This window comes from Sturnus vulgaris, chromosome 4 (genome assembly GCF_052056855.1).
Source record: "Sturnus vulgaris isolate bStuVul1 chromosome 4, bStuVul1.hap1, whole genome shotgun sequence".
Taxonomy (NCBI): Eukaryota; Metazoa; Chordata; class Aves; order Passeriformes; family Sturnidae; genus Sturnus; species Sturnus vulgaris.
The window spans coordinates 6,506,211-6,532,823 of record NC_142246.1 but is presented as its reverse complement, the minus strand read 5'-3'; the positions used below and the strand labels follow the sequence as shown (position 1 = coordinate 6,532,823).

Genomic DNA, 26,613 nt, shown 5'->3' with positions numbered 1-26,613 from the left:
GTGAAGTTTGTATGCTTGGAGACAAGTTATATGGACCTTCTCATAGGACTAAAATTTTCTTTCTAGATTCTTCACTGGTGCAAAATAGAAAATACTTCCTAGCACTACCCAGAAAATTCTGGGTGCCCCAGACATGACCATGCTAGAAAATGAAGAAATATCATTGAAAATATTTGTTTGCTTTGTTACTTTGGCTTCAAGTGTTTGGATTATTGAAAGGGATGAAGATGTTTGCTTAGTTGGTGTAGGGAATTTCTACTTCAAACAAAATGAAACTAGTTTCTCCTTGCATGGCTGTAGCTTTTCACCCATTTTGAAGTGCTGTCCATGCCAAGGACTGCAGTTGGGAATTTTGCCATCTTGTTAAATTGCTCCCAGTTTTTCCTTTTCTAAACTGTGTTGAGTTTTTCTTCTGTGATTAAAAAGTAGTTTTGTTCAAATAATCTAAATGTTCTAAGTGACACAGAAGTGTTACAAATATGCAATGGAAGCTGTTCTTCCTCGTCTGTCAGTTGTGTGGTTATTTGGGTGCTGGAGGAGAGATGTGCGTCTGGAGCAGGGATTTACAGCCCAGATTAAGTTACAACACTTGTATTTTTCCATTATGTATTATTCAGTGCATTTTAGCAAAGAAGTGAAATAGGATGTGTCAGGGTATTGTAGAGTTCAGCCTTCTCTACAGGATCAGTTGCTGCTTTTTTGGAGAATTACAGAGCTTTTGTCTTCATAGAAAGAAGCCTCAAGTACAGGCAAATACTCTGGTTTGAAGTCTTAGTATTGCCAGTGTTTCTAAAAATGGTTAAGCCTTTTTTTGTTGGAGGTTTGTTTTTTGTTTTTTTTTGTTGGCAGAACAATTTTTTGAGCTTCTGAAGGGTATTAAATGGTTCAAAAAAAGGCATACATGAACAGAAAAATATAAAAATAAATGTTAAGCTGTTGTTTCTGATTTAAGCCTCAAAACTGCTCTATTCTTACTTCTCTTGCAAGAGGGCCTGTGAGAAGAAGTCTCACTCTAGAAAGAATGTGGGCACAAAATGCAATGAATGATGTTAATTAGTGTGTATTTTACCTAGTTTTATACCTTCAGTTAGTGGGTTGTTGTCTGTATTTCAGACAGGTTTAAGAACAAACATATTCCTTTCAGTGAAAAATAGATTTATATCATCCAGATTGAACAGCATTGCCATTCCAGGTATTCTGGTTCTGTTACCTGTGATCCAAAGAGTTTATGAAGGGATAGAGAAGCAGGAAAAAAGTCCATCTTCTTTTGTTAAAGAAGAGATAATTAATAAATATGTGTAAAACCTCCAAATACCTTCCTCATGCATGCAGAGCTGCAATGAGGTGGGCAAGAGAACTGAGGTGTGTGGGCCTCCTTGTGAGCAGGCAGGGAAGCTCAGGAGCATTTTCAATTTTCAATTGAGGTGTTCATGCTTAAGAATATTTAGGTTTTTAAATCAACTGGTAGTTTGTTTCTGAGTCAAAACAATAGCTGAAATCTAACTAATGTCAGCTCTGCAATCAGTTTATTATGGCATTAAATAGATCTGAAATGTTATCTTAAGACTATTATTAACTGTTAATTGAAATGTTATCTTAAGACTGTTATTAACTGTTAATTGGCATTTAATTCCAGTTAGTTTTAATATAAACACTTTTCTGTTAGGAGTTTGTTTTGCAGGACAATGGGAAAAGAATATTTGTGTACACACACACAGAGGCAGGTTCAGTGATGTCTGATCTAACAGCATCAAGGGGAAACAGCTGTGATTTAATGAGCACGAAGCTGAATGAAGTTCATAACTAGGACTGTGTTATTGATGTTCTTGGAAGGGTTTGAGAAAACTTCTCGCCCTGCACATGGCTTCAGAGTTTAACCACTGAGGGAGGTGGTGCCAGGAGCAGGGTTGTGTCTGCAAAACTCCAGAGCTGGGCTGTTCAGTTCTGTGTAATTGCATAATTAAAATGCAGCGTTTCGTGTAACACACCTCACCCAGCAGAGAGGGAGAGAGAGAGGTCCTCCAGCTCCCTGGAACCTCTGCACAAGTCCCACCCTTTTGGCCAGAGGTCAGTATCCCTGCTGGCCTGCTCAAGCCAAGGAGGATCCCTTTGGTAGAGGGATTTGGGTTCTGTGCCTCCAGGGCAGTCCTGGGCTGCTCTAAGGATACCCAGTGATTTAACAATACTGTTTGATTGTTCTGGGGATAGGGAGACAGGTACAGGCAAAGACTCTGGTTTGATGCCTTGGTATTGGCAGTGCTTCTAAAAATGGTTAAACCTGCTGAAGCAGTAGTAGTTTTTGGCAGGACCATTTCTTTCAGAGGTTCTGAAGACTCTGGTGTGCCGAAGGCAGCCGTGTGGTGTGCAGGGAAGCTTCTTTCACCTCTCTGGAGGACTCTTCACCCTGCATTTCTAAACCACCACATTGTTTTGAAATCCAGACATTATCTCTTCTTCTTCTTAAAAAAAAAAAAAAAGCTTCAGCACAGCCCTCAGCACTTGTGTGTTTTATGGAATACTGCGGTGCTTATTGTGAATTAATTCAAGACTCATAAAAATTAGTATTTACTGCTACAAAGAATTATAGGCTTCTACCTTATGAGCTACCAGAAGTGAAGAAAGAAGCTGAGGTTTGGGTTTTGGCGGCCTCTTGAAGGTCAGTGAGACCTTGGTTGTTGGAGCAAAGCATCCACCAAGCCCGAGCGTGACTCCAACCACAGATCCCTCAGTACGTGCCCAGCGTTGTCCAAGGTCTGGAGCCAGGACACGTCGCCCAGGACCATCTGCTGAATAATGATGTGGCAGAGCCCAGACTCTTGTGTCAGCAACTGGAGGCACAGCTCCATTCTGTGTGTCTTAACTCTCAGCATAACGATGGGTGGAATGAGAACGGCGTGGTTGCTGCTGGAAAACCGGGATAAAGAACCATTTCTTCCCTGGTGTTATTCAGAAAGAAAGAATTTTTTTCTAAAAGGTGTGATGTTGCAGGAGAGGTTACCAGTGGAGTGTTGAGCTTGGCTTGCTTCACATGGATTGCCTGGCATGAGTAGAGGGGCTGTGCTAATGGCTAAGTTGGAAGGCATCCTAAATATAACAAGGAATCAGGATATTATATAGAAATAACTGAGATTACATTGAACACTGGGCTAATAGAAGTGGAATCAAATTCAAAATACAAAATCAAAGGTCGTATCTTCTAAGTGAGTAATAGCAGAGGTTTGTAAAATAGAAACTTGCAACAAGATTCTCATTATAGATAAATAGTACTTGGATGATCACGGGATGTGCTGTAGCAGCCCCTGTGATATGCATAAAAACAAGTGAACAGAATATTCTGCTCTATCAGTATGAGTTCATCATTCCTGAACAGTTTAATGAGAAAGGTAAAGAGGCTGTCATCTCAGAGGGAGACATGAGGAATATATTCATCTTTAGATACTGTGTGGAGCAAGAGGAAAAGAACTGAAAGCCAATGGCTGCAGAAGAAAAAAAAGTGGTACAAACAACTGCAGAATGAATTGAGGTTGAATTCTGGAAGAGGATTCTTGATGGGCAGAGCCCCCAAAGTCCACCACAGCTTTCCAAGGAGAGTGGTGGCAACAAAAAAAAAAAAAACAAACCAAAACAAAACAGGGGTTTTCTTAATAAAGAAATTTAAGTTAGTGAAACAAATTATTTTACATTGCTCCTACAACATCCCGAGGGGAATGTTTTCAGTCCTGTGCTTCTAAGAAATATGTTACTCCACTAGTGCTCATAATGTTTTGGTTTTTTTTCATCAAACTATTTTCTTTATCTGGGCAAAGTGTGGATGTTATCAACTATACTTGAGACAACCTTCTCTGGAAGTAAAAGCCTGTTGGGATAAATGTTGTGATACAATTACCTTGATATGTAGGCTAAATGTATAATAGTAAGAGAAGAACGTATTTAAGTAATGTATAAAATATGTCACCACAAAAGAATGTACAAATATCCTTCAAAAGGAGCTCAAAATTCCAAAACAACACTCCAGGGAAGAAAATCTAGGAGAAAGTAGATTAGCTACAGATATTCATTTCTGGATGTTTTTCTTAGTAGTTGATGATTTGAGAAATCTGATGGATTCTTAAGAGCCAATTTTAGATTTTAATGCAGTATCAACTGTTTTCTTAAATTCCTTATGGTCTCAAAATTGCACCCATGAAACATCAGCTATGTTTACCAAAATATTTTCAAATTTAGATGAGGGTTGCAACACAGGGAGATAGTTCAAAGAAAGAATGTGTATCTAGTGTTGACAGTTTTGCAAAATGATGTGAATATGCATTCAGAATTTTCACTGTAACTGAAAAAAATAGAATTTTACTCTTCCAAAAAAAACCCAAAAAATCAAACCACCTCAAACCCCAACCCTATCATTATAACACATTTTGACTTTAAAAATAGCATTTGTTCTTGTGCTTTAAAACAGAAAGTAGCAAGGCTTTTTAGTGGAGCAATTTATTCTATCACCATTGAAAACAAATGTGAAGAAAGAAAACGATTGGGTTCCTGTCTTTTTGTTAAGTTTCTCTGCAAAAAATAGATCCTATGAATCTGTGACTGTTAATGCCCCACAAAGAATAACAAGAAAAACTTAACCAAAGAAATAATAACCTGAGTTCATTGTTGTATCATGGTAACTGCATAATAAATGCTGCAGATTTGACAGTTTAATAGGTAAGGAGTAAAGGAAATGCTGAATTACTGAGAACACAGAGATTGCCTGGCCCCCAGACCTGCCCATGGTGCTGCCTCCTGTGTGACCTCCCTGCCCTCACCCACCTGGGAATGCTTTGGGAACGGCTGAAGGTGAAGCCACCAGACCCCACCTGGAGCTACTGAGTCCAGCTCTGGGGCTGGACTCAAAATAAGAATTTTGTGGAGCAAGTCCAGAGGAGGCCACAAAGATGCTCAGAGTGCTGGAGAATCTCTGCTCTGGGGACACCTTCCAGAACCCAAAGGGGGTGATAAGAGAGCTGCAGAGGCACGGGGGACAAGGGCATGGAGAGACAGGATAGGGGGAATGGCTTCAAACTGGCAGAGGACAGGGTTAGATCAGATATAAGGAAGAAATTCTTCCTGTGAAAATGATGAGGGTCTGGCACAGGCTGTCCAGAGAAGCTGTGGCTGCCCCATCCCTGGAAATGTTCAAGGCCAGCCCAGATGGAGATTGGAGCAGCCTGGTCCAGTGGAAGGTGTCCCTGCTCAGGGCAGAGGGTGGGACTGGATGATTTGTAAAATCCCTTCCAACCCAAACCATCCTGTGATTGTGTGATAACTGGATTTATCCTGATTCTACAAACAGGATAAATGCACTGTCTGAGAGGCAGCACTTCACAGCATGATTTAGCAGAGATGATAATTTTGGAGAGACAGGGGTCTATCAAGACCTCTGACAATGTGGGAGGTGCTTTGAGTCAGACAAATGCAGGAGTAGACAAATTTTAATTTGCTTTTAATTGAGTAACTTAAGATATTCAATAATTCCAGTTTCCAAGAAAAGAATGATGCAATTTAGTCTTGAAGTACTTAATGAAATGATTATTGAACTGGGTCAGACCATAAAGTGCTCTCTAGCCCAAGGTCTTGTATGAAACAGAAAGGAAAACCAGGCCAACTATATATGCTGTTTCTAATACTTCCAGCCTTTAGATATTTCCAGAGTATGGATTTACAACACAGCTTCTGTGTTGCCCTCAGTGACAGATAGACAGATATAGATATATTTATTTATAAATATAAATATTTCTATTTCTTGCCTGGAAGCAAGGCTAGGTGGTTCCTTCGACTCCTGTGGACTTAGGTCCTTAGGTCCCTGCACTCATCTGGGAAAGAGGAAGATGTAGTAGAAAATGCACCAGGATTGAGTGGCTGGTACCAGGTAAAAAAGTAATAATGGGCATTGTTGGCCACTAGAATGGTTTACAGATGTTTAGCATAGATATGTTGTCATTTGGGTGATATGATAAAGATGCCCTGGTATATTTGATTATAACACTTAACATTATACATTTTAGAGCAGATTAGGTATACATATCTGCATGTATGCAGCCTTAATATCAGGGATAAATTTGTGTAATTATAACTCAAAATTTGTCTCGTTGCAGCTATTTTTGAAAGTTAAATAATTGCTGATAGAAGGGAGTGGTAATTTATGGCAAGAGAAAATGCTCTCGCCTCATCTTATGTGGAGGGTGGTGGGTGTAATTCTGAAGCTGGTCCTGTTTGCTGCTTCTCTAAAATATGCACTGCTGCTATCTGTAGGCACGTTTTGGGGACTGAAAATATTCACAGCAATGTGGGTATTTTCTTAGTAAATTAAATGATCACCATGCAGAACACTTGTAAAATATTTAGATAAATGATTATCTGTAAGCAGGGATATGTAGCTATGTTTTCTAAATAAAGATACTTAATTTTGAAAGAAAATAATATAATAAATTTCTGGTTGCTAATAATATGCCAGATAATAGATTTTTTTTAAAAACTGATTTAGGTTGTCACAGCTAGGGAAGGCAGCAGCTTGTTTAAGTAGTAAGCTATTTTTAAAGAACTGTGTCTGTTTATTAACTTAGTGATGTTCAACAAATGATTAGACTGAAATGTGGATATTGCCTTTGAGAAGACGAATGTCATGAAAAGGAGCTGATGGGATAATAACTTCGAATATGTTCCTGTTTATGTGTTTAATGTATTATTAAATGCCATTTGTTTAGGAAAGAATTAAGTTAATAATGGATCTAGTGTAAACAATATTGTTTTTGTATCACTTAGGCTCTATTTGATTTTTGTTTCATGACAGCAGTTCAGAATTAAGATTCCATTATTTATTAGCTAGAAAGAAGGACGGGAAACAGCACATCTCATGTGTTTAAGCTAGGAAATCCGTGGAAGTTGAGGAAGTGGCTAAACATTACGGATGTAAAATACTCAGAAGTATGAAAGTCCGCTCCCAGGAAATTATGGACATTTTGCCATAAAAGAAATATTTGGAAGATCTGACAAGACATCAATCACGTGAAGACACCCTGAAAGCACCACGTTATCTGGCATTGTAGAGGATTCAAACTAATTCAGGACAGCCTTCTAATGCAGCTGCTATGGCATAGTTAGCCTGGAGAGACCAAATACTGAGTTTTAGGAACTAATAATAGTAAACTTTAATAAACACGATCTCAGTATTTTAAATTCTTCATTTACGATATGATTCAGAGCTGTGTAGGAATCACCCAACACAGACAGTGGAAATTGAGGATGTTCCTAAGTATGTTCTGCCAGTAGTGAAGCCTTTGCCATAAGAGATGCTCCATCTTCTTCCCTGAGAAAGGAAGAACTTCTCCAACACCTTTACAGAAAGTTGAGAAACCTTTTCTCACTGCATTCCTCAGTAGGGGAAAATATCCATGCAGGAAAACACTTTATCATGTGTGAAGTGTAAGACCTTCAAATTCAGCAGGATTCATTATGTTCCTAAGTTCAAGCAAATTCTTTAAACTGAGAGTTATTCAGCAGGCACAAAATTATGACCATCAGGGTCAGTCTATGAGGTAAGACACTTGCTTTGTGTATTTAAGTACATTTGCTGTTATCCTAAATGTGCTAAAAATCCTTGCATACTCCAGTAATGACTGCTGGAGTCTGACAGGTTAAGGAATTAATTTGGTGTAAATATTCCCCTATGTAGGTAATCTGGTTTTATTACTTTTAACACCAAAATCAGCATCATATTCGAAGGAATAAATTACAAAACAAGGAGAAGTCTAGAAAGTAATTATTGTGGATATGGTAGTGAATTCTCTAGCCACCACTTCACTATGTTTTTTTTGTTTGGTTGGTTTTTTGGTGGGGTTTTTTGGTTTGGGTTTTTTTTTTGGTTTTTTTTGGTTTTTTTTTGTTACTTTCCGTTGTGCTTTATAAAACATGTTTATAGACTATGTCAGCAATGTTCTTCCTCAGTTGCTCTTGCAAAGACTATTTTCGTAGTTTATCACAAAATGCCAGATTTGCTCAGCATGTAATTTAATCTTATGCTTGGAAGCATCCACATTACTTGGTTATCACGAAATTATTCTTTAATAAAAATGTATGCTTTGTGATCTATATTTTATTAATTTGGTGAGTCAGTTTATCGATTGTTGCAGATGCCATGAATGTATAATTTGTCACAGTTATTGGTTGCCTGTCAGCAGTTCGTAGCGTCACAATGTTCTTGGCTCTTGGGGCACCTCAGGAAAAAACCTCTCTTGATCTGCAAAAGAAAAGCTTTCTCCTGTAAATTATCATCAGGACTTGGGTTGATATCGGGTTTATCACTTCACAGTGTGTGTTATCCTGTATTAGCCAAACGCTGTGAATATATTCATAACGTGGCCTGCTCAGGCAAGGGCTTTGAGCAAATACAATTTAGTAATTTTAAATGCTGGGGGTGAGGTCAGAAGGAGCACAACATCAGAAATGGGAGGTGCAGGCTTTGTCACTGTTTTAGTTCACTCTGAACTTAGGAATTATTGGGGTCCTGGAAAAACAAGAAAATTCTGAGGCATTTTCATCCCCCTCTTCTACAGTAGATAGTTTTCTGCTGTAATATAAAACAGTCATGAGTTTTGCTGATTGAAAAGTTTATTTTCAAGAATGAATATTAATGAATTTTAATTTTTTTAAAAAAGGCTCTTTATTCCATATGTTTTAGCAGAGCAGGTATTTATACTCACAATTGTTTGACTTGAATAAAAACTTTGCTAAGAATTTCGCAGTGGTGATACAGATTAAGCAGCTTTGCATGCTGGAGTGGAGCTGTGTGGTTGAAACATCTGCTGGTTTCGTTTTGTTATTTTTAAAGGCTGGTTCTGCATCCTGGGAGCTTGCTGAAGGCATGCACAGAGCTTGTGTGCCATGCCAAAAGCAGTGGCTCAGCTCAGATTTTGGCTGGAGTAGTTATAGTGCCTTATATCCCTTCATCTTTTTGCATTCTCTAAAATATTGCTCTCTGGTGCTTCCCAGCGATCAGTCGTGATTTAGGCAAGGGCATCCTTCCACATAGAGCAGAACAAGTTCCCTGTGGGCTCCCCAAGTTTTTGGTCTCTATAATTAATGTACAATGAGGGGACTACATAAAAAAATCCGGGAAAAGGCCCTGCCCAAAATAAGAAGCGCAGAGGAAGTTAGAAGGGGGGAGCGAGAGAGACGGAGAGGAGAGAAATAAGGGAAAAAACAAGAAAGTAAATGGGTGGGGAAAAAGAAGGCGGGGTGGGGAAGAAAAAAATAGAGGAAAAAGGGAGGAAAAGAATTAATCGCGGGGGGCGGGCGAGGAGCGGGCAGAGCCGCTCCCCGCCCCCGCCGCTCCCGGCCGCCGCCGCCTAATGAGCTGCGCCCTGATTGGCCGGGCGCCGGCGGCGGGCGGCCGCCATTGGCTGCGGGCGCGGCGCTCTCCGCCCCCATTGGTCCGCCCGCCTGCCCCGTATTTTCAGCAGCGGCGGCGGCGGTGGCGGCGGATTCCGGTGTGGAGCCGGCGGCGGGATGCAAGGTGGGCGTGTGGGCGGATGGATGGAGGGCGGGATGGGGGATGGATGGGTGGATGGATGGATGCGTGGATGAATGGATGATCGGATGATGGGCGCGCTGCCCAGTCCCTGCGCACCGTCCTAAGCCACGGTGGTTGATTTTTTATTTTTTTATTTTTTTTATTTTTTTATTTTCAATAATTGTTTTTGCACCGCAGCCCCCGGCGGCCGCTGGGCGGGGGCTGCGCCAGCGCAGCGCCGGGGGCAGCGCCGGCCGCATCCTGCCCGCTGCTCGGGGGATGCGGCTCTTTGTGCCGCGGGCAGCGGGAGTTTCCCCGGGCAGCGCTGCCGGGAAGGCGAGGGGATGGATCCCGGCTGGGCTGCGTTATTCCCGGCGCCGGGGGTGCCCCGGGAGCGCCGCGGGTGCGGGGTCCCCGCCGCCCGTCCCGGCGCTGCGCTGCCCGGCCAGCGCGGAGTTGGCGCCGCGCGTCTCCGGTCGGGAAATCGAGATTTGCGTGTGCTGAATTGCGGAAAGTCAATGGGAATCGGCTGGGGGATGTTTCCCAGAGGAAAAGCCGGGATTCTTCCCATAAGTTCTTTCTGTGGATTTGCCAGATATTAAATAACCTCCCCTTGGGTTAATTGGAAATCGATGTGCTTAGGTGTGGTTATCTAAACGTACTTTGTTTGGCTTGAGTTTAAAACAAGAAATATGAAGTTAAATACTCTCCATTTTTATCTTGCCTTGTAAATCTGTTACACGTTTCATGGACAAATTTAGCTCTGTTTTGCAATTTATCCTCTTTTTCATGCTGTGCTTTACAGTCAACTGTATTTATTATATTTCTTCTGTATATTTAACATCTTATGAAAACCACATCCACGTTTTTAACTTCTGAGTTTCCTGGTGGATTTCATGGCAAAAGTTATTTCTGATGGAGATACGTTTCCAGACAGAGAAATCTGCTGACGGATTTTGCAACTTTTTTCTCTGTGGCATTTTTCTCTGCATAAGGCTGCAGTTAGGACTGGGTTCTGTGCTTTCTGTGCCATCTAGTACTTAGCTGGGAATTTAAATACACTGTGAGCATCCCCAGCTGGAGATGGTACTGGCAACTGTAGTACGACCATTTCTGTGACGTGTGAAAAGTAGAAATCTTGGGTAGAAATAACTGATTATGGCCATTCAGAAATCAGTTCTTGAATGTTTCTTTTAAATAAAATTGCCACTGAACCTTTAAGGTGCCTTATATAGAATTTGGGTTAAAGTCAGCGGTTCTGTCGGTATAGTCAGTGTGATTTACACCTGCATGTGTGATTAACCCCTTGCTGTGCATTGCAGAGGCAGAAGGATGCTTGTTGGGCCAGCTCTGTTGCTAGGCCTAAAAAGTTAATTTTTCTGTTGCTAGCCTGAAGCTGTGAGAACCAATACAGGTTTTTACATGGAGTGAGGGAGGAATTTCAGTGTGGCCCTACCAGAGGAGCTGCACTGCTCCAGGCTCGTGTGTCCTCACCTCCTGCCCGAGCACCCATGGGTGCACAAACATCCTGGCTGCCAACAGGGACCGTGACAGGGGCATCCTTGTTGGGAAGAATGATGATGGATAGGAACGACACCTGTTGCACCACTGGTGATTTGTCATCTCCCCAGGAAAAACTGTGTACCTGTAGTTCTTTTATTATCTACCCAAATCGTCTGAAATGAGACACACCCAGGGAGTTTAACTTGAATTTATCAGTGTGTTATGATGAGGTGATTGTGATTAATTGAGCAGGTGAGAAGTTCAGAGGATTCTATATAAATTATTATTATTATTCTGATCAAATAAATGCTATTTATACAAGCGATCTGTACTTTTAAAATGAAGCCAGCTACAGTTCAGCAACTGCTGTTTGAAAGTAGAAATACCCATGTGTACGTTTTATTGCACTTCGATTTTGTTACATAATGGCATGCATAAATTTCATGCATTATATAAACTTCCTTCAGAACATCCTGAGAAAACAGACGAAATAAGGTCTATGTCTGTTTGATGCCTAGTGAGACTTTTTTAGACTAAGTAGCAAATTCTGGTTTCTAATAGTGTGTAAACAAAGTGCAGCCAGGCTGTCAGGCGTTCCTGCTTGTGGTGGTAACAGAAATGTGAAAGATGATGTGAGCACTGCAGAACTGAATTACCCTCCACACCTCCTGCTTGTTTTCTCACCCAGGCAGGTGAGGGGGAGCAGATGAAGGCTTTGCTTTCCCTTGGCACGGTACTGCATTGCTTCTCTGCTACCAGGTGGAGATCCTGTGACCCCATGGAGCTGCAGAAAACCTTGTAGCTTCTTACTCTAAATGTTGCTAAGTGTAGACTTAATATCTAAAGGAGATGCATGTTAGTAAAAACATATCTTTTCCAAGTATGAATAGATAATAAACTCCGAATAAAGTAAAAAAAGGTCAGTTTAGAAAAAGTGAAACTCTGTTGGGTTTTTTTGGGTTATATTTTATCCTAATTGTATGAGTTTGATAAGTTACACTCCAGTGTGCACAAGAAGATTCACATAGATAAAATGAATTTGCTAAACTTGGATTACTGGAGGTTTGGTTTCAGTAATACAGATAAATCATTCATTCATTACAAAACAGTCTCTGAATTCCTTATTTTATGTACTTGTGGATCTGAAATAATCAAAGTTTTAGCAGGTGCTCCCTAGTTGTTTTGTAGCTGTTTTTTGTTTGCATTTTTCATTTTATCATGACCTTGATGGATGGAGAGGGAACATTTCCTTGGTGAAATGCGAGGGATTACCGAGTCTTCATGGTGGTAGTTTGTGTCTTACAGTGATGTGACTTATGGTAGCACTTTTCCCTGATAGCAGCAGTGTTTATTTCAGAAGTATAATTTTCATATTTAAACACATGCAGTGCTAGATTGGAAAACTTTTAATGACAATTGCATGGCATGTTTGTTTGTAAGTGGTTATGTTGAATGACGGGAGAAAAATTAATTTGTAGTTTCTAAAGATCTGTGATTTTTATATCTGTTATTTAACAGAGCTGTAATGTTATCACTGAGTGCTGCCAGTTGGGTATAAAGTGCAATGTGTAACATTTCCTGGTAGTAGAGTTGCTCTAAGTGGAGAAATAATTTAAGCAGTACAAGGAATTTTATAGCCCTCTTGTCACAATTAACTGTTTTGATGAAATACGAATTTACACAACATCTGCCTTTCGGGGCCGGCGTTCCCATCGGAGCCCGCTCGCTTCCCACGGCAGCAGCATCCAGCCTGGAGCCTGGCGGGGCAGGATGGGCTGGAGCCTGCCTGCTGGGCAGGAAAGGCACTGTAGGGATTCGCTTGGAGCATCTCCTTGGGCAGGAAATGCTGCTGCTGGCTGTGAGTGAGGGTGAGACCTTTCGGTTTCACTTCAGCAGGGACAGCGAGGTCCCTGACCCGTGGCTGGCTCGTCCCATTCTCGCTCCTGCAGTCCCTGCTCATCCCCCCTGCTTCCTGTGCTTGTGTGTAGGCAAAAAACATCGTGTGTGTGTGGTTTGGGGTCTGGCAAACAGTACTGCAATTGATTTTGGAGGGAACAGCACTCTTACCTCCTGAAACTGCAGATGAGGGCCTGCAGTGAGATGGGGGAGTCCAGCTGGACCTTGCAGTGTCAAAGCCATGGTTGTCTCCTTGAGACCCTTCTGCTCTACATCCCTGTAATGGTCACCCTCTTACCAGAGGGGAAGAGCTGGCATTTTATATGGTTACTTCTATTAAATTTGTTTCTTCATGGACCATGGTGTCTTCTACTGTTTTATTTTCCTGCACCATGAGGTGGAGGGTGCCTCTTGCCACTCCTGGCTAAGCTCAGAGAGGGTTATTAATGTCTAACTGCTAAAATTTGTGTGCATCCCAGCAGAGGCAAGTTCACAGGAGGGTAAAGTAGCCTGAGTGACACTGATGCTCCTCCTTGGTAAGGGCTGGCTTGGGAGGAGAGCTCAGGAGATGCTTTTGGAAAGATGCAGTTTCCCATCATGGGCCATCTTAGGGTACAAGTAGTCTTTCATACCCATGAAAAACAGGCACAGTGATGAGAGACTGTAGCAAAATGTTAAAAATAATTCTGTACCACTTCTCCCACTTTTCATACATGGCCTGTCTTGACTAGTAAACGTTCCAGGCCACTGCTGTCCCTCAGGAAAGGAACTGTGCAAGTGTAAGGTCTCAGGCTGGGATGAGCAATATTCAGAATGCAGAAATGGGACTGAAACATTGGCACTAAGGGTTGTTGGCACAACAACCTGCAAATTTCGAGGCACAATTTTAAGAAAGGAGTACTCAAAGTAGAGGTTGTACAACTTGGAAAGTCTGGCGTGTTCGTTCTCTTGGGCTGTGTAAGCAATTTCAGTGCTCGCTGCTATTTTTGCCATCATTCAGGGCAAAATAATTGAGGTCGCTCATCAAGCAAGCTGTGGTGTTGTGAAGGCAGCAGCAGACGGTGCCTGTGCTACCTTTACATCCACATTTTAGGAGGTGAAGTAAAAATAGTTCTGAGTGCCATATCCTGGTGAAACCATCCGGCAAAACCTCCTGATTGTTGTACAGATATTTAGTCCAGCCTTCTTCTGTTGCTGGTACCCGAGTCTTTGCTTCTAATTGATCTCTTACTCAATAATTCCAAATTATTACAGTTGCTCAGTCAGAGTGAAAAGTTATGTGTAACAGGTTGCTGTTATAGTGGAGATCAATCATGTTACCTTAGAGCTAGTTTAATGTGGTGAAGGAAAGAGCCCAGACTAGTTAATTGTCTCTTCTTTGGGTTATCCTTCTATAAAATGGAGATGATCGTCATTATAAAAGGTGCTTTAGGACTCACTAAATATTTTTGAAGCACTTAGGAATCGGCGTTAAAACAATAATTGCCTAGTAAATTGTCTGCTTAATAAAATGGAAAAATAAAAGATGTAGAATATATTAGGCTCCATAATAATTTAAATAGATGCATGTAGTTTATTTACCTTCTCAATGAGAACTAACAACCACTGAAAGCAAATAGATCTTTAGGAGAACTGTATTGGCAATATGAGATTATTTAAATTAAGGTTTTTGGTTCACTAGCTTAAATTACTTTTACATTTATGATTTAGGCTCTGATTTAAATCATGCTTTGTACTGTTAGTGTTCAAAATTTATCATCAACATTGAAGCTGTGAACACAAAAGACGTTCTTGGCAAGACTTGAGGAATGCAATGTCAGTGTATTTCTCTGGAATACTAAAAATTTAGAAAATAAAACGTTTCCCTTGACACGACTTTCGATACATAGGGGGAAAAACCCTTAACAAGGCAAGCTGCAAAAGGTGGTATTTTAGTGAGCAGACCAATGGGTGGCTGCTCCAATGGCCTGGAAGGGGCCAAGGGATGAGTAGAAGTACTGCTGGCACGTGGCTCTGTGGTCATTGGTCTTTTTAGAAGGGAAGGAATATTTATAAAGACTTTCTTGAATAAATAACATCAATCTCTTCATCAAATATGAAAGGACTGGTGATGTTTGCTGTTGTTTCTGTTGATTAAGAGGAGTACCAAGGAAAATTGTTCTGCATTACCAGCAGAAATACTGCAGAGTGGAAAGGACTTCCTAGAGCTTTTTATTCATTTATTGTTCTGCTGAGCAATTAGAGGAACAAAATCTCTTTACATCTTTTTTACACTTGACAGATTGGCATTTGTTTTTTTCTCTGTTTAAAAAGCCCTAAACAACCAACAAGCTGAGATTTTCTTCAGGAAGGAAGGAAGTTTGTATCAAAGTTTCCAGAATTTGTGACTCTTATTCTTGTGTTACCACAGCTGGGAATGTGGAGGGGAAAGTTGTGAAAGTGCTGGGAAGCCTTGTAAGCTGTACAAGGCTGTAAATTCTCAAAACCACCTCTGCCTCCCAGCAGTTTTCCATGGATGCTGGTGCAGCCAGGGTGAGTGTGGTCCCAGGGGTGGGGGAGCCATAGGTGATGCTCAGGTGAGTTCACTGAGAACACAGTGTACTTACCTCTCTTCCTTGATGTCTTTTGGATGGTCAAAGGGAATGGACTGCTCACTCTTCACAGGACACATGTATGCTCAAGGTTTTTTCAAAATTAAATGCCTGTGAAATCAGGAGCACAAGGATGGCTCTGGGCATGGACTTACTAACCCTTCACTTGCCTTTAGGAAATGTAAACAGGGATCCGATTTGCATTCGTTAAGAAATGATAATTTAATCTTTAAATAATGATGCTTTAAGTTGTGATTTACATTTGTATCTTTAAGGAGTAAATACCAGATTGTATACCTAGTTTTGTACCTTCCTTTTTTCATTCTTCCTCAGAATATTTTGGAATAGAATAACCTCTGAGTTGTTACTGTGGCTTATTGGCATCACATTTGAAATCCAAGTTCAATAATTGTATTTCCTATCCTCTGCAAAAAAAAAAAAAAAAATAGGGAAAGAAATCAATTATTTGCTGAATTGTTAAAAAATGTTTTTTGGCTCATTTTGTGTGTACCCACTTCAGTGACCAGAATGTCAATGGAGGCTTTGTTTAAATGCTTTTCTTTATTTTTTTCCTTCCAATCCCACCCACACATACACCTGTTCATCTAAGTCTTTTGTGCCAGATACCAGTTTATTTGGTTGAGCTTTATGGCTTTTTTTTCCCCTCCTGCTTCATTCAGTTAACTGCTTGCTGTCAGTTCTGGCACATCCCCTTGTTTTCTGTGAGTTGCCCATGGAAAAAAGGCTTGTTTCCAAAGGCAAAGAGGTAATCTGGCTGGGAGTTGGATTAACTGTTGCAGTAGCTCATGGTAAACATCTGTTGCAATACTCCCAGATGAGAACATTGCTTTCAAAACTATTTACTGCACATTTTGAACCGTTCACTTTTCTTGTGGTTTTATTTTTTCCCCCTCTAATTACTAAATTATTTTGAAAGGGCATAAATCCATAGAGTCCATCTCGGATACTGTGTTTATTTTATGATACAGACCAGGAAATGGGGTTGGTGAGTTACTGTTCATGTGCTGGAGCCTCTGAATATTTCTGACTGGAGCAAGAAGTGTGTGCATTCCTGAATAAAATCCTGCAGAGCAGGCCCCTGGGAGTGCTGCTCTGTGTGTGTGTCCGTGCTCTGCCTATGCTGGAGTCCTCTAGATGTTTTCCTCCTGCTCTGAATTTGGTAAGATAACACTGGTGGGTTGTGGAATTTAACTTGGATCTGAAACCCAAGGGTGGGTATGTGGTTGGAAGGGTTTGGCCAGCTGGGCTTGGGACTTTGCCATTGAGGAAACCTTCTGCTGTTTATTTGGAATATTTTTAAAATTTTGCTTGTTTTATATATATATATTTTTAAAAGTATTTTAGTTTTAGATTGAATGGATGTAATAATGACAGTTTCTCCTGCAGCTGGCTTTTGAAGTTAGGTCTGCCAGCAGCCACTTGCTACTGTAGCTGAGGATCAGCAAACAAACAAAGGAAGCTTTGGTAGCTTTTCACAAAACATCAACAACCTTCTCCCCTACCCCACCCAAACCACAAAACCAAACCATTCTTGGTGTCTCTGGGAAAATGACATTGGAAAACAGTATGGAATACCTCAAATAGTGAGTGTTTTCCAACAAATCGTTTTTCTTTCTTATGTTAATAAGGACGATGCTCTAAACGCAATCATGTTCAAAGTAGTTTCACCCATATTTCTCAGAAGCTGAAAAGTATTTTGTGCAGAATTTCATATCTAGATGTTTTCTATCACAATCAAATAAATCATCTGGGTACTTTACATAAGTGTTAATCTTTACCAGAATTAACTCTCTTTGCATGGCAGTCTAACAAATGTAGACAAAGAAAAAGAATTTCCAAATACCAAAGCTACTTGTAGCAAAGTACAAGTCTGTAACTTTATTTCTTGCTGATTTTCTTAGGTCTGGCAGAACCCATGTTGTTTTAGCAATAAATCTGTAAGAACAGCTGTTCTGATTCAGAGCAAGCACTTACAATTCAATATCCTGTCTCTGATGGTGATCAGCAGGTATCTAGGGAAGCATACAAGAACAGTGATAAAGTGATGGAATCTGAGGTGAGATTTCTTAGTTTACCAGTTTTATGATGGCATCTGGATTTTCAGAATCTGCTTCCTAATCATAATGCTGAAATGACAGGTGTGAGACACTTAACAGCCTCAGCTTTCTCTTAAAGACTGTGGAAGTGATAGGATAATTAAAAAAAAGGAAAAAACCCTGAAAAGTAAAGGATAGTATGTAAAAGAGAGAGAAATAATGGGAGAGGCTGGGAAAAGGGAAAAAAGGTACTATCATTACTGCATAGTGTAAAGAAATGGCAGAAAAAGGTTGGGTTGTTCCCCAAGAGGTGAGACCCTCCTGCACTTGAGCTTACTGAGACCTTGCCCTGGTGGGCTCAGCCATCACCTGCATCACATCATTTGGGCATGGGGGAGAGAAAAGCAATAGCAGGACATGGAGAAATAGCTGGCATGAGCCTGGTTCAAGGCAAGAAAGATGGTGGAGGGCAGACAAATTAAATGTGGGAGAAGAAACACGTGGGAAAGGGGAGCACGATGATGGGAGTGTCCAAGAAACCTGTAGAAACTGAATTATTCTCAGTCTGTAAATATCTGTCCATTCAAATTGATGAATAAGAAATGTTGTCTGTGTAGAAAATTTGTTTTGCAGGTTTGTACTGACACCCTTGGAGCATTGCTGTATTTTTCCCAGGCTTCAAGACACCCAGGTTTTATTTTTAGTGCTGCCCTGAGTTCTGTTTTGTGGCAAACCTGTTCCAGCTTGCTGTAGTCATTACTACTAAGACCATCTAAATAGCAACCCAAAAAAGCTATTAAAGCAATGTAAATAGTAATAAATTATTTTAGCTTTGTGTGGATTAAAAGGTACACTTTGGATGGACTTGGTTTTGGGTCAGTTTTTTTAATGCTCTAGAACAGAAGCGTGACAAGCCTTACTTACATCACTGGTGTGCAGAGGTGATGGTGCTGTACTTTAAATAAAAGACACGAGGGCGATGTGACTGGGATATTGTCACTGGAGCAGTCACTTAAATGTAGATTTTTCGGGAAGCTTTTACAAAGGTGTGTGGAAAACTGTTATTGACTATCTAAAGCAAATTCAAGAATAATACCCAGGAGGTGTTGCAGTGGATGAGGAGGTGTTAAAGTGAATTGTTCACCAAAATAAGTCATACTGCAAGCTAGGATTAAACCTGACAAATCCAGGGTTTATTGTATGTATCAGGATGAAGAGAAGAGGATGCATTTGAGTACAAAGGGGCAAAACCCATCCTGAATTTAAACACAGTTTATGTAAACCTGTGAGCAAGAAGGGGGGTTGGTACAACCAGATAAAGAGTCTGCTTGGTGTTACCTTACAGAAGGGACAGCTTCATCTGTGGGTAGAGACCAGGCAAAGGAGATTTATCAGCTCGTTGCCAAGGTGGGTACAAGATGAAAAAAACCCCATACTGGTCTTTAATAAGTTGATATTTTCATATTTATGTATATAAATAAGCATGAATTAGTAATACTGGTAGTATATGTATATGATATTTGAATAAAGTTTTCTCTAAATAAAGGAAAACAATACAGAAGCAGCTTCACCAGTATGGGAACAGAAGGGACTAAGACACCATGTTTCAGGATTCAGCTTCATTTACCTTTTTAAGAGGGTTGTAGGAAACGGATCTTTTCTCAGTTCCCAAGAAGGCTTTTCCCAGCCTGGCATTCTCAAATCCAAGGAGCCTGGAGTCTGGGGCTGGTTTTCTCCAGTGTGTGCTGTGGAAGATGCTTTGATTTGCATGCTGTTACTGTGGCAGCTGTGGACAGGAGGACTGCAGGAGTGAATTGTGCTTTCTTGTTTTGTCAGAGAATTTCACCTTTTCCACTGATTATCCGCGCTCCTGAAGAACCTGAGTATTCGATTGCTTTCTGTTAGCAAATAATCTTAAATGCAACTTCCACAGTTACTACTCTCAGTAGGAAAATAGGAGCTCTAACAAGGCATATATAAAATAAAATTTTCCAGAATCTAGTAATCTGGGTTATGCTTGTTGCCCTTCTATGCAGTTTTTTATTAAAAGGTTTATAAAGGTAACAACACTGGCTTTTCCCTCCCATCACAGCAATGTGTCTTGTGTGTTTTAGATGCTGTATAACCACCTTAGAATAAAAAATCATCCAGCATCAGTCTGGATGCATTTTTACAGCACAGTCAGGATTTTTTTATGGATGGTTTTGTATTTTCTCTTCTGTTACATATCTCCACGTTTGCCTTCCAAATCCTTTCTAAGCATCCCAGTGATTTCATTGGCATGTGCAAATAGATGTCTCTGCTATTTATTGAATGAAAAATAGAATTTACTCTTGAATTTCAACCTTCACTTAAAAATACTTGATTTTTCTATATCCTTACTGGATTGACTTGACTTTCAAAAAGAGATTCCTCAGAATCAGGGAAGAATCTGATGGCACATTTGCACATCAGTTTACAGTGACTTTTTTAGACTCAGATTTTATTTAGCTCGTATAGTTCTGTTGTGGTTTCTTTAGTAAACAGAAGTAGCCCTACAATTCTGTTTCACAAATGCCTCATTATGCTGAGTTGTTAATAGTTCTGTTAGTATTGTTAAAGTATTAACAGAAGAATAATAACTGCTCTACTGTAATTGTATTGAGGATAAAAAAGCATTCTCACAGAATATTAATGAGAGCTTTTTTTAAGGTATGAATAATTGTTCTTAGCACAGAAAATAAACAAAAAAAAAGAAAAAGTACCATCCTGGAGGAACATAATAATAAAAATCAATAAGGCTTTGATTTAGTCTTGAACTCCCTTGCTCCTCCTCTCCTGACCCCATTTGTGCTTCCTGTAGGTCTCGGGGATCTGCTCCACACCATATGTGCTCCGGTACCTCGGCACTGCAGGGGGCTGGGAGACTTTTAACAATGAATTTTCTTTTTTCTTCTATTTATCTCAGCCTTAAATTACTTTAACCTTATTTAGTCTTAAAAACTGTGACTGTGGAGCTAATATTTTATGCAGCATAGAGAGGAACTGGAAGTGCTTTTCATTGCTATGCAAAATGCAGCTGGGGAATGGTGCAGAATTAACGACAGGGAGTTGGGTGCTCTTGAGAGTGTGAGCAGTAGTTTATTTTCATTTCTGTCATTAAATATCTTATTACCAACTATTTGTTTTTTCTTTCCTCTCCCCTGCTGTGCAAAAAAAAAAAAAAAAAAAAAGGTGATTACTAGAAGGTAAGAATTGTAGAAGTGCTGGAAAGTACCTTAAATCAGTGACCTTCGGTTCACCTCCTCTGCTGCTGGTGTGAGCCCTGATTTTTTTTCAGAGCTAAGTTAATACCTCTGTCATCCTTTTCCTTTCATCAAATCTTACTCAATTTTATATCAAGTTTCTGATTTGTAAGCAAAATCCAAATATAGGAAAAAGTAAAAGAATGATCTCTTGTAAATCTGAAGAGAGTGTATCAGGACGTAATAAAGCACAAGTGTTTCCTGGGACTTGCTTGACCATCAAAAACTCACAGTTTAAGTTGCATAATAAAATTTTCTGACTGTTTTTAGTAGCAGTTATTTCTAAATAGGCAAATGAGCTGCCAACACTTGGCTTTTTCCAGACCCATTGATCTGAATGAAAAAGACAGGGCAAACTTAAGTTTGTTGTTTTCTGAGGTTTCAAAGAGGCTTCAATTTGTATTCTAAAGCATATAATTTTTTTTTTCAGTCTCATGTACCAGCTCCTTGTCATTCTTCATTCTCCCTCGTCTGACATCAGTTTCTCTCTTGTCCATTTAAAACTGAAACTTGAAAAACTGGAGTTTTATACTTTATATTATTCTTCTACCCCGGAGCTGTTTTTAGTGTCTTTATTGCAAGTAGACAGATGGTGATATTTGGTTTCCTGTCAGTTTTAATGAATATAGATAGGAGTGATAAGAACATTTGCTTCGTTTAGCAAACTTCCTTTTCTGGCTTTTAATTAATGAAGTGCTCACTGGTGTGCCGCTGCTTTTGTATGTGCTACAGTAAAATCTTTTATACAACTCAACTCGTAGTGTCAGATAATGAGAAAAGACGATGAAAATTAACTTTTCCTCTCAAGATCCTTTCAAGTTTACTTAGCCAGACTTGGAAAGCTGCAGACATCAGCTCATACAAGCTGCCCTAGCAGCATCCTTTGTTGCTGCATATTTTGGTAATATTTTGTTTTTATACCAAGAACCCAAAGGAAGTGGTCTGTGTTTGGTGTTCACTTAAACTTGGGTGGGGTTCAGCTCAGTTTTGGAGCAATTTGCTTCTCATGCAACTTCTCAAATAGAATAAGGCCCATGGCAGAAAATTGGTAAAACGGAAAAGAAAATCCTTGGGTTTTCAACCTTTTTTCCCTGCAATTTGTCCTGCCTTGGAGAGAACATTAATCTTTAACATTGATTTTTTTTTTTCAAATACTTTGATTTCTGTGTTAGCTTAGCACAGGCATTATTTGAAATTATTGTAAACTATTTGAGAGTCCATTTTAAAAATATCTTTCTCCAGTGTTTAACACTAAGGGGTTTATCTTTTTGTTTGTGTATATTGGGGTTTTAATACTGAGGCAGGATCAGTGATTGTAGGCAAAGTTGTTTAAATAATTTCTGCTTTGCCGTAACAGCTTGAGTTCTTTAATGGTAAAAGTAACCATGTCTGTGTGTGTAAAACATTGCAGTGGGTAAAGTCTGAATACTGGCTGTGGATTTAAAATCTCTGCTTTAGCTTTGTAGCTCTAGTAGTTTAAGATCTCACTAGATGAAGAGGAGTGAAGGACCAGAAGGTGATCTTTGGGAACATTATTTTCTGAAGCATCTGACTATTGCTAATTCTGAAGGAACTGATTTTAAACCTGTTGTGTCTTAATATTCCTGTTTCCTGAGTTAAAAAATGGACTCGATTTTGTAGTTTTTTTCAGGACTTTTGTTTTGCTGTAGCCTTATAAGGGTAAGATTTGATTCCCTGGTGGCAAATCTGTTCAGGGAAAAAAAAGTTGGTTTATTTTAGCGAAGCTGTTTTAAAATACTCCAACAAGCCTGGCAGGAGGCAGAAATAGTTGTTATTTTATATTATTTCTTAGGTCTTTCTGAAAACGTCACAAAGTGCAAACCCTGTTCCTATGGAAAACTCTTCTCCCAGTGAAGAGTTCTCTCCATTTTAAATGAGTTAAAAACAGACAAATTGTTTTCTCTGGTGCATTTGGTGAAGGCAGATCATCAGTTTTATGTTTATTGCATGGATGGTATCACCTCTGCAAACAGTGACTGAGGTTTTGAACGTGTCCTTCCTTCCCAAAGGTCACGAGTAAGAAACCCATGAAGGAAGGTCTCCAGAATAGCTTATGTTTAAATAAATACTCACTTTCTGTTCTTGTGTTCAGTGTTGGTGGGTTTGCAGTTCTCGTGGCTGTGCTGGTGTGTGCCAGGGTGGTGAGGAAGGACGTGTGAGCCATTTCAGGGGGAAACATGGATCTCTGGGGGCAGCTGCAGCACGGTGCCTTCTGCTTCAGTACCTGGAGGACAGCTCATGTTCTGTGGGAGCAAACCCAGGCATGCTCAAGTACTCTGTTATCACGAGGGTTCTTTCTTCTGAACCAGAAATGAAGCATGTTCCATGCAGCAGTGCACAGTAGCAGGGTCAGTTTTAATCTATTTTCCGTGCAGAGATCAGTGTAAACAAAGAAATGCATGGTGGTGCCTCCTAGTGTGCAGGCAAGAACATTTTGACATTGTAAGTTTCAATATTAAGGTTGTGCTTTCATCTTTTTCTGGTTCCTTGTCATCCTTCAGGAAACAGATCTGTGTATCTTCTCCCTTACAATAAAAGAATGCTTTGTGATGCCTCTAAGCTGGTGTTCCTCACTGTATTTGACATATTTGTGAATTTTGTATGAAATCCACACTTGAATTAATGGGAAAAGTAAACACATTTAATTCAGACTGAATAAAACCTGCTCCCTCTGGAAAGAGACCATAGCCTGTATGTGTGAGGTTTATTTTTTCTTTAGCATTTGCTTCTTATTCTCCGAATAATTGTAGTCGCATGTTCTCCTTTTCAGTATTTGCCAAAAGCTCCAGCAGTTCTTATTCTCTCATATCTTGTTCAGTCATGAGCCAGAAGGAAAGAAAGTCATCTGGAAAAGAAAACCCACAGGGCTTCATTCCCTTCCCACGCCCCATCATTTTCTCTCCACATATTTGAAGATGTGAAGCAATTTAGATCAGCGGTCTCCATCGTTCCCTTTTCCTAACCCGATTCCTCTTCTTGCAGAGAGAAACAAAAGGAAGATACAGAAGAGAAGTTGAAGAAGAAAGGAAAGACACAGGAAAAAATAGTGGAGAAAAATCAGAACAGAGTTGGCTTTTCTAAAAGGAGTTGTCCAGGAAGCAAAATGAGCAGCTTCCCTCCTTTTTTTTTTTTTTTTTTTTCTCCTCTTTTTAGCCCATCCCAGATACTGCAATTCTGAGATACGTGGGTCAGGCAAAAGGGCATAATTAATAGTGATTCACAGTTGCTGTGGGTACAGGAGAGCATAGTGAGAAGAATGGATTCAAGGAAATGTTGGCAGGCTCTCAGTGGAAAGCTCCCAGCTGAGCCCCAGGTTGCCATGCCCATCTTCTGCCATAAGATTTTGGGCCATGCCAGCCAGGTGGGAGCTGGATCAGAGTGGGTATAGAGCAGATGGATGCTCTACTGGGTGCTCTAGTGGATGAAGTGCAGCCCATCTTAAGTACACTGAATTTAGTATGGGACAGGATGCATTTGTGAGAGCAGCTGGGGAAAGGATGGATCAACCCTTTGAAAAGCTCTGTGGGGAAACAAAGAGCTAAGTACCCTGACCAGGGGACCTAATGGGACATTATTGGTTTTTTTCATGTCAGATATTCTGAGTTTATTACTAAGAAGCATTTCTTGTGTCCCACATGCACCTCCAGTTTATATTACCTTGCAGTGCTGTTTTTCCTCTGGTTGGTGATCACGTAGCATCAGCGAGGCTTGCATGGGATGTGGTGCACTTGGTCCAAGGACAGCAATCTGTGCATTTCTGCTGAGGGATTAATTTGATTTTAACATCTGGAGATAAGGACAGAGCATGTGCTGCAAGTTACAGTTTGAAGGTGCTGCTGCAGAGAAACTTCTACAAACAGATGTAGTGGCACTGCTGTCATGGAAGATGGAAGGACAAACCACTTGTGTTGTTCAAATCTGCTTTCTGCAAAGTTTAATTTGAGTTCCTTTTCTTTTCCTGATGGAGCCAAATTGCTATGTCCTGGTCAGGGAATGGTGCCTTGTTTTTGGATGTTCCTAAAGCCCTGATGGGTCTTTCAGGTTTTGGTGCCCCTTCTGCTCTTGAGCAGGTGGAGCCCCTTGGATGAATATTCCCAACAGTCTCTGTGCTTGGACTACACAAACCCAACATCACCTGCTCGTGTTGTCACCAGAGCCTGCAAGAAAAGCTTTTCTCTTGATGAGGAGGAAATGCCTGAATAGGAGTTTTTTACATCCAGCTGTGGCTTTTCAGGGCCAGCTGTTGGGAGATCACTGACCTGCATCCCTTGCTGGAGTTGGGTTGGTTGTGAGGTTGGACACTGTGCTTGCAGAAGAAAAGCAATGTATGGGATGGGCACTCCCTGATGCAGAGGGGGAGTGCAACACCTTGGGAAGATGATCTTATTTTTTTGCCTCCAGAAAAATAATAAATTCATGCTTTTAGATCTGTAAGAGTGCTTATGGGTACCAACATATTGCAGAATAATTGACAATATACATCTCGTGGTTTCAGCTCTTGAATGCAGAGGATGAAGCAGAAGCATCTGAGGGGTTGGGTTTTTATTTTAGATCAAGTCTATGTTTCAGATTTTTGGACATATTAGTAAACTTCATCCTGCCCTTTCTCCATATGGGTTTGAACTTTTTGGTATTGAACCCTTGTCCTTTTCATGAAAATAAAAAGACTGTTCTCTTTGTGATTATGTCTCTGTTGTTTTGATTAAATAACTTGAGGTCTTTATTCACATGATTTAAAATGTTTTGTGATTATTGCTAAAAAAAAAACCAACCCAAGTTTCTGAAGGATTTGGAAGGAAAAAAAATTAATTTCTCTGAAAGCAGTAGCTCAGTCATCAGCAGGTCTGTTCTGAGAATGAGTGTGTACAGCCCACACAGGGGCACATTTGATTGTTGGAGAGACATCAGTAACTGGTATTTTTCTTGACAAAAGACCCTTTTGCTTAATACTGAAGACGTTTATAGTCCATTTTTTCAAAAAAAGCATCTGAAAAACTGCTTTAGAAATGTTAGTTATTATCAAACACAAACTTTGGAACATTTTAATTTTTCTAAATTACGGTATCAGTGCAAAGACAATAAATTGGAACTGAAGGATGCTTTCCAATTTCTCCATGCTTTAGACAAAACATTTGTGCATCTGTATCTTTTTTCCCTATGTTGAAAGTGCCATATGGAGAGGTCACTCTGTATTTCAACTGGCAGATTAAATAGGCTAGAAGTAGGAAGCAACTCTAAACCAAAGAGTTTTTCAGCAAAGGAAAAGCCCCAGATTTGCTTTTGTCCTCTGGTGGACATTTATACTGTTAACTAATAATTATGATTTGTTGTATTCTAACAGAGAGACATCAGTGGGCGATTTTTTGTCAAGGAGAAAGAAGATGACATATGTAGGAATAATGCTGTCTATAAAAGCCAGAAAGCTTGAAGGCAAATACAGTGAGCTGGAAAATGGTGATCTGTATCCTTAGTAAACAAAATGTAGGTGAGCAACTGCAATTACATCTTTTTACACACAAATGGGGAAAAAAATACCCCTTCAGCTGTGCCTGAGTCACCAAAGCCAATTCAGTGCAGGGGCTTAAAGAGAGAGATGATGAAAAGAATAAGGGAAGAAAATACCAAGTATTTGACAAAAGCCTGGTGGGGGAATGTGGTTATCATAAAGGCCATTGGGGAAAAGTGTAGTATATGACTTCATGGTCATAAGAAGATGC

At 40.2% G+C, this 26,613-nt stretch overlaps 1 protein-coding gene and 1 long non-coding RNA gene across 14 annotated transcripts in view; both read left to right on the top strand.

Moving 5' to 3' along the window:
* Positions 1-26,613, top strand: part of CTBP1 (C-terminal binding protein 1) — a 234,332-nt gene that overhangs the window by 74,696 nt on the left and 133,023 nt on the right. For 3 of the 13 annotated variants that reach the window (XM_088163010.1, XM_088163005.1, XM_088163014.1), the window contains exon 1: positions 9,461-9,547. The exons of 9 other annotated variants lie outside the window; for them this stretch is intronic. In XM_088163010.1, the coding sequence (XP_088019136.1) occupies positions 9,541-9,547 (7 nt within the window). In that variant the 5' untranslated portion in view covers positions 9,461-9,540. Of the gene's footprint in view, positions 1-9,460; positions 9,548-26,613 lie in introns of those variants that run through there. One more of the 13 variants, XM_088163008.1, reaches the window with a different exon arrangement.
* Positions 10,065-25,578, top strand: LOC148223859 (uncharacterized). The gene is made up of 2 exons (XR_015802996.1): positions 10,065-18,998; positions 23,879-25,578. It is a non-coding gene; the product is annotated as an uncharacterized LOC148223859 (long non-coding RNA).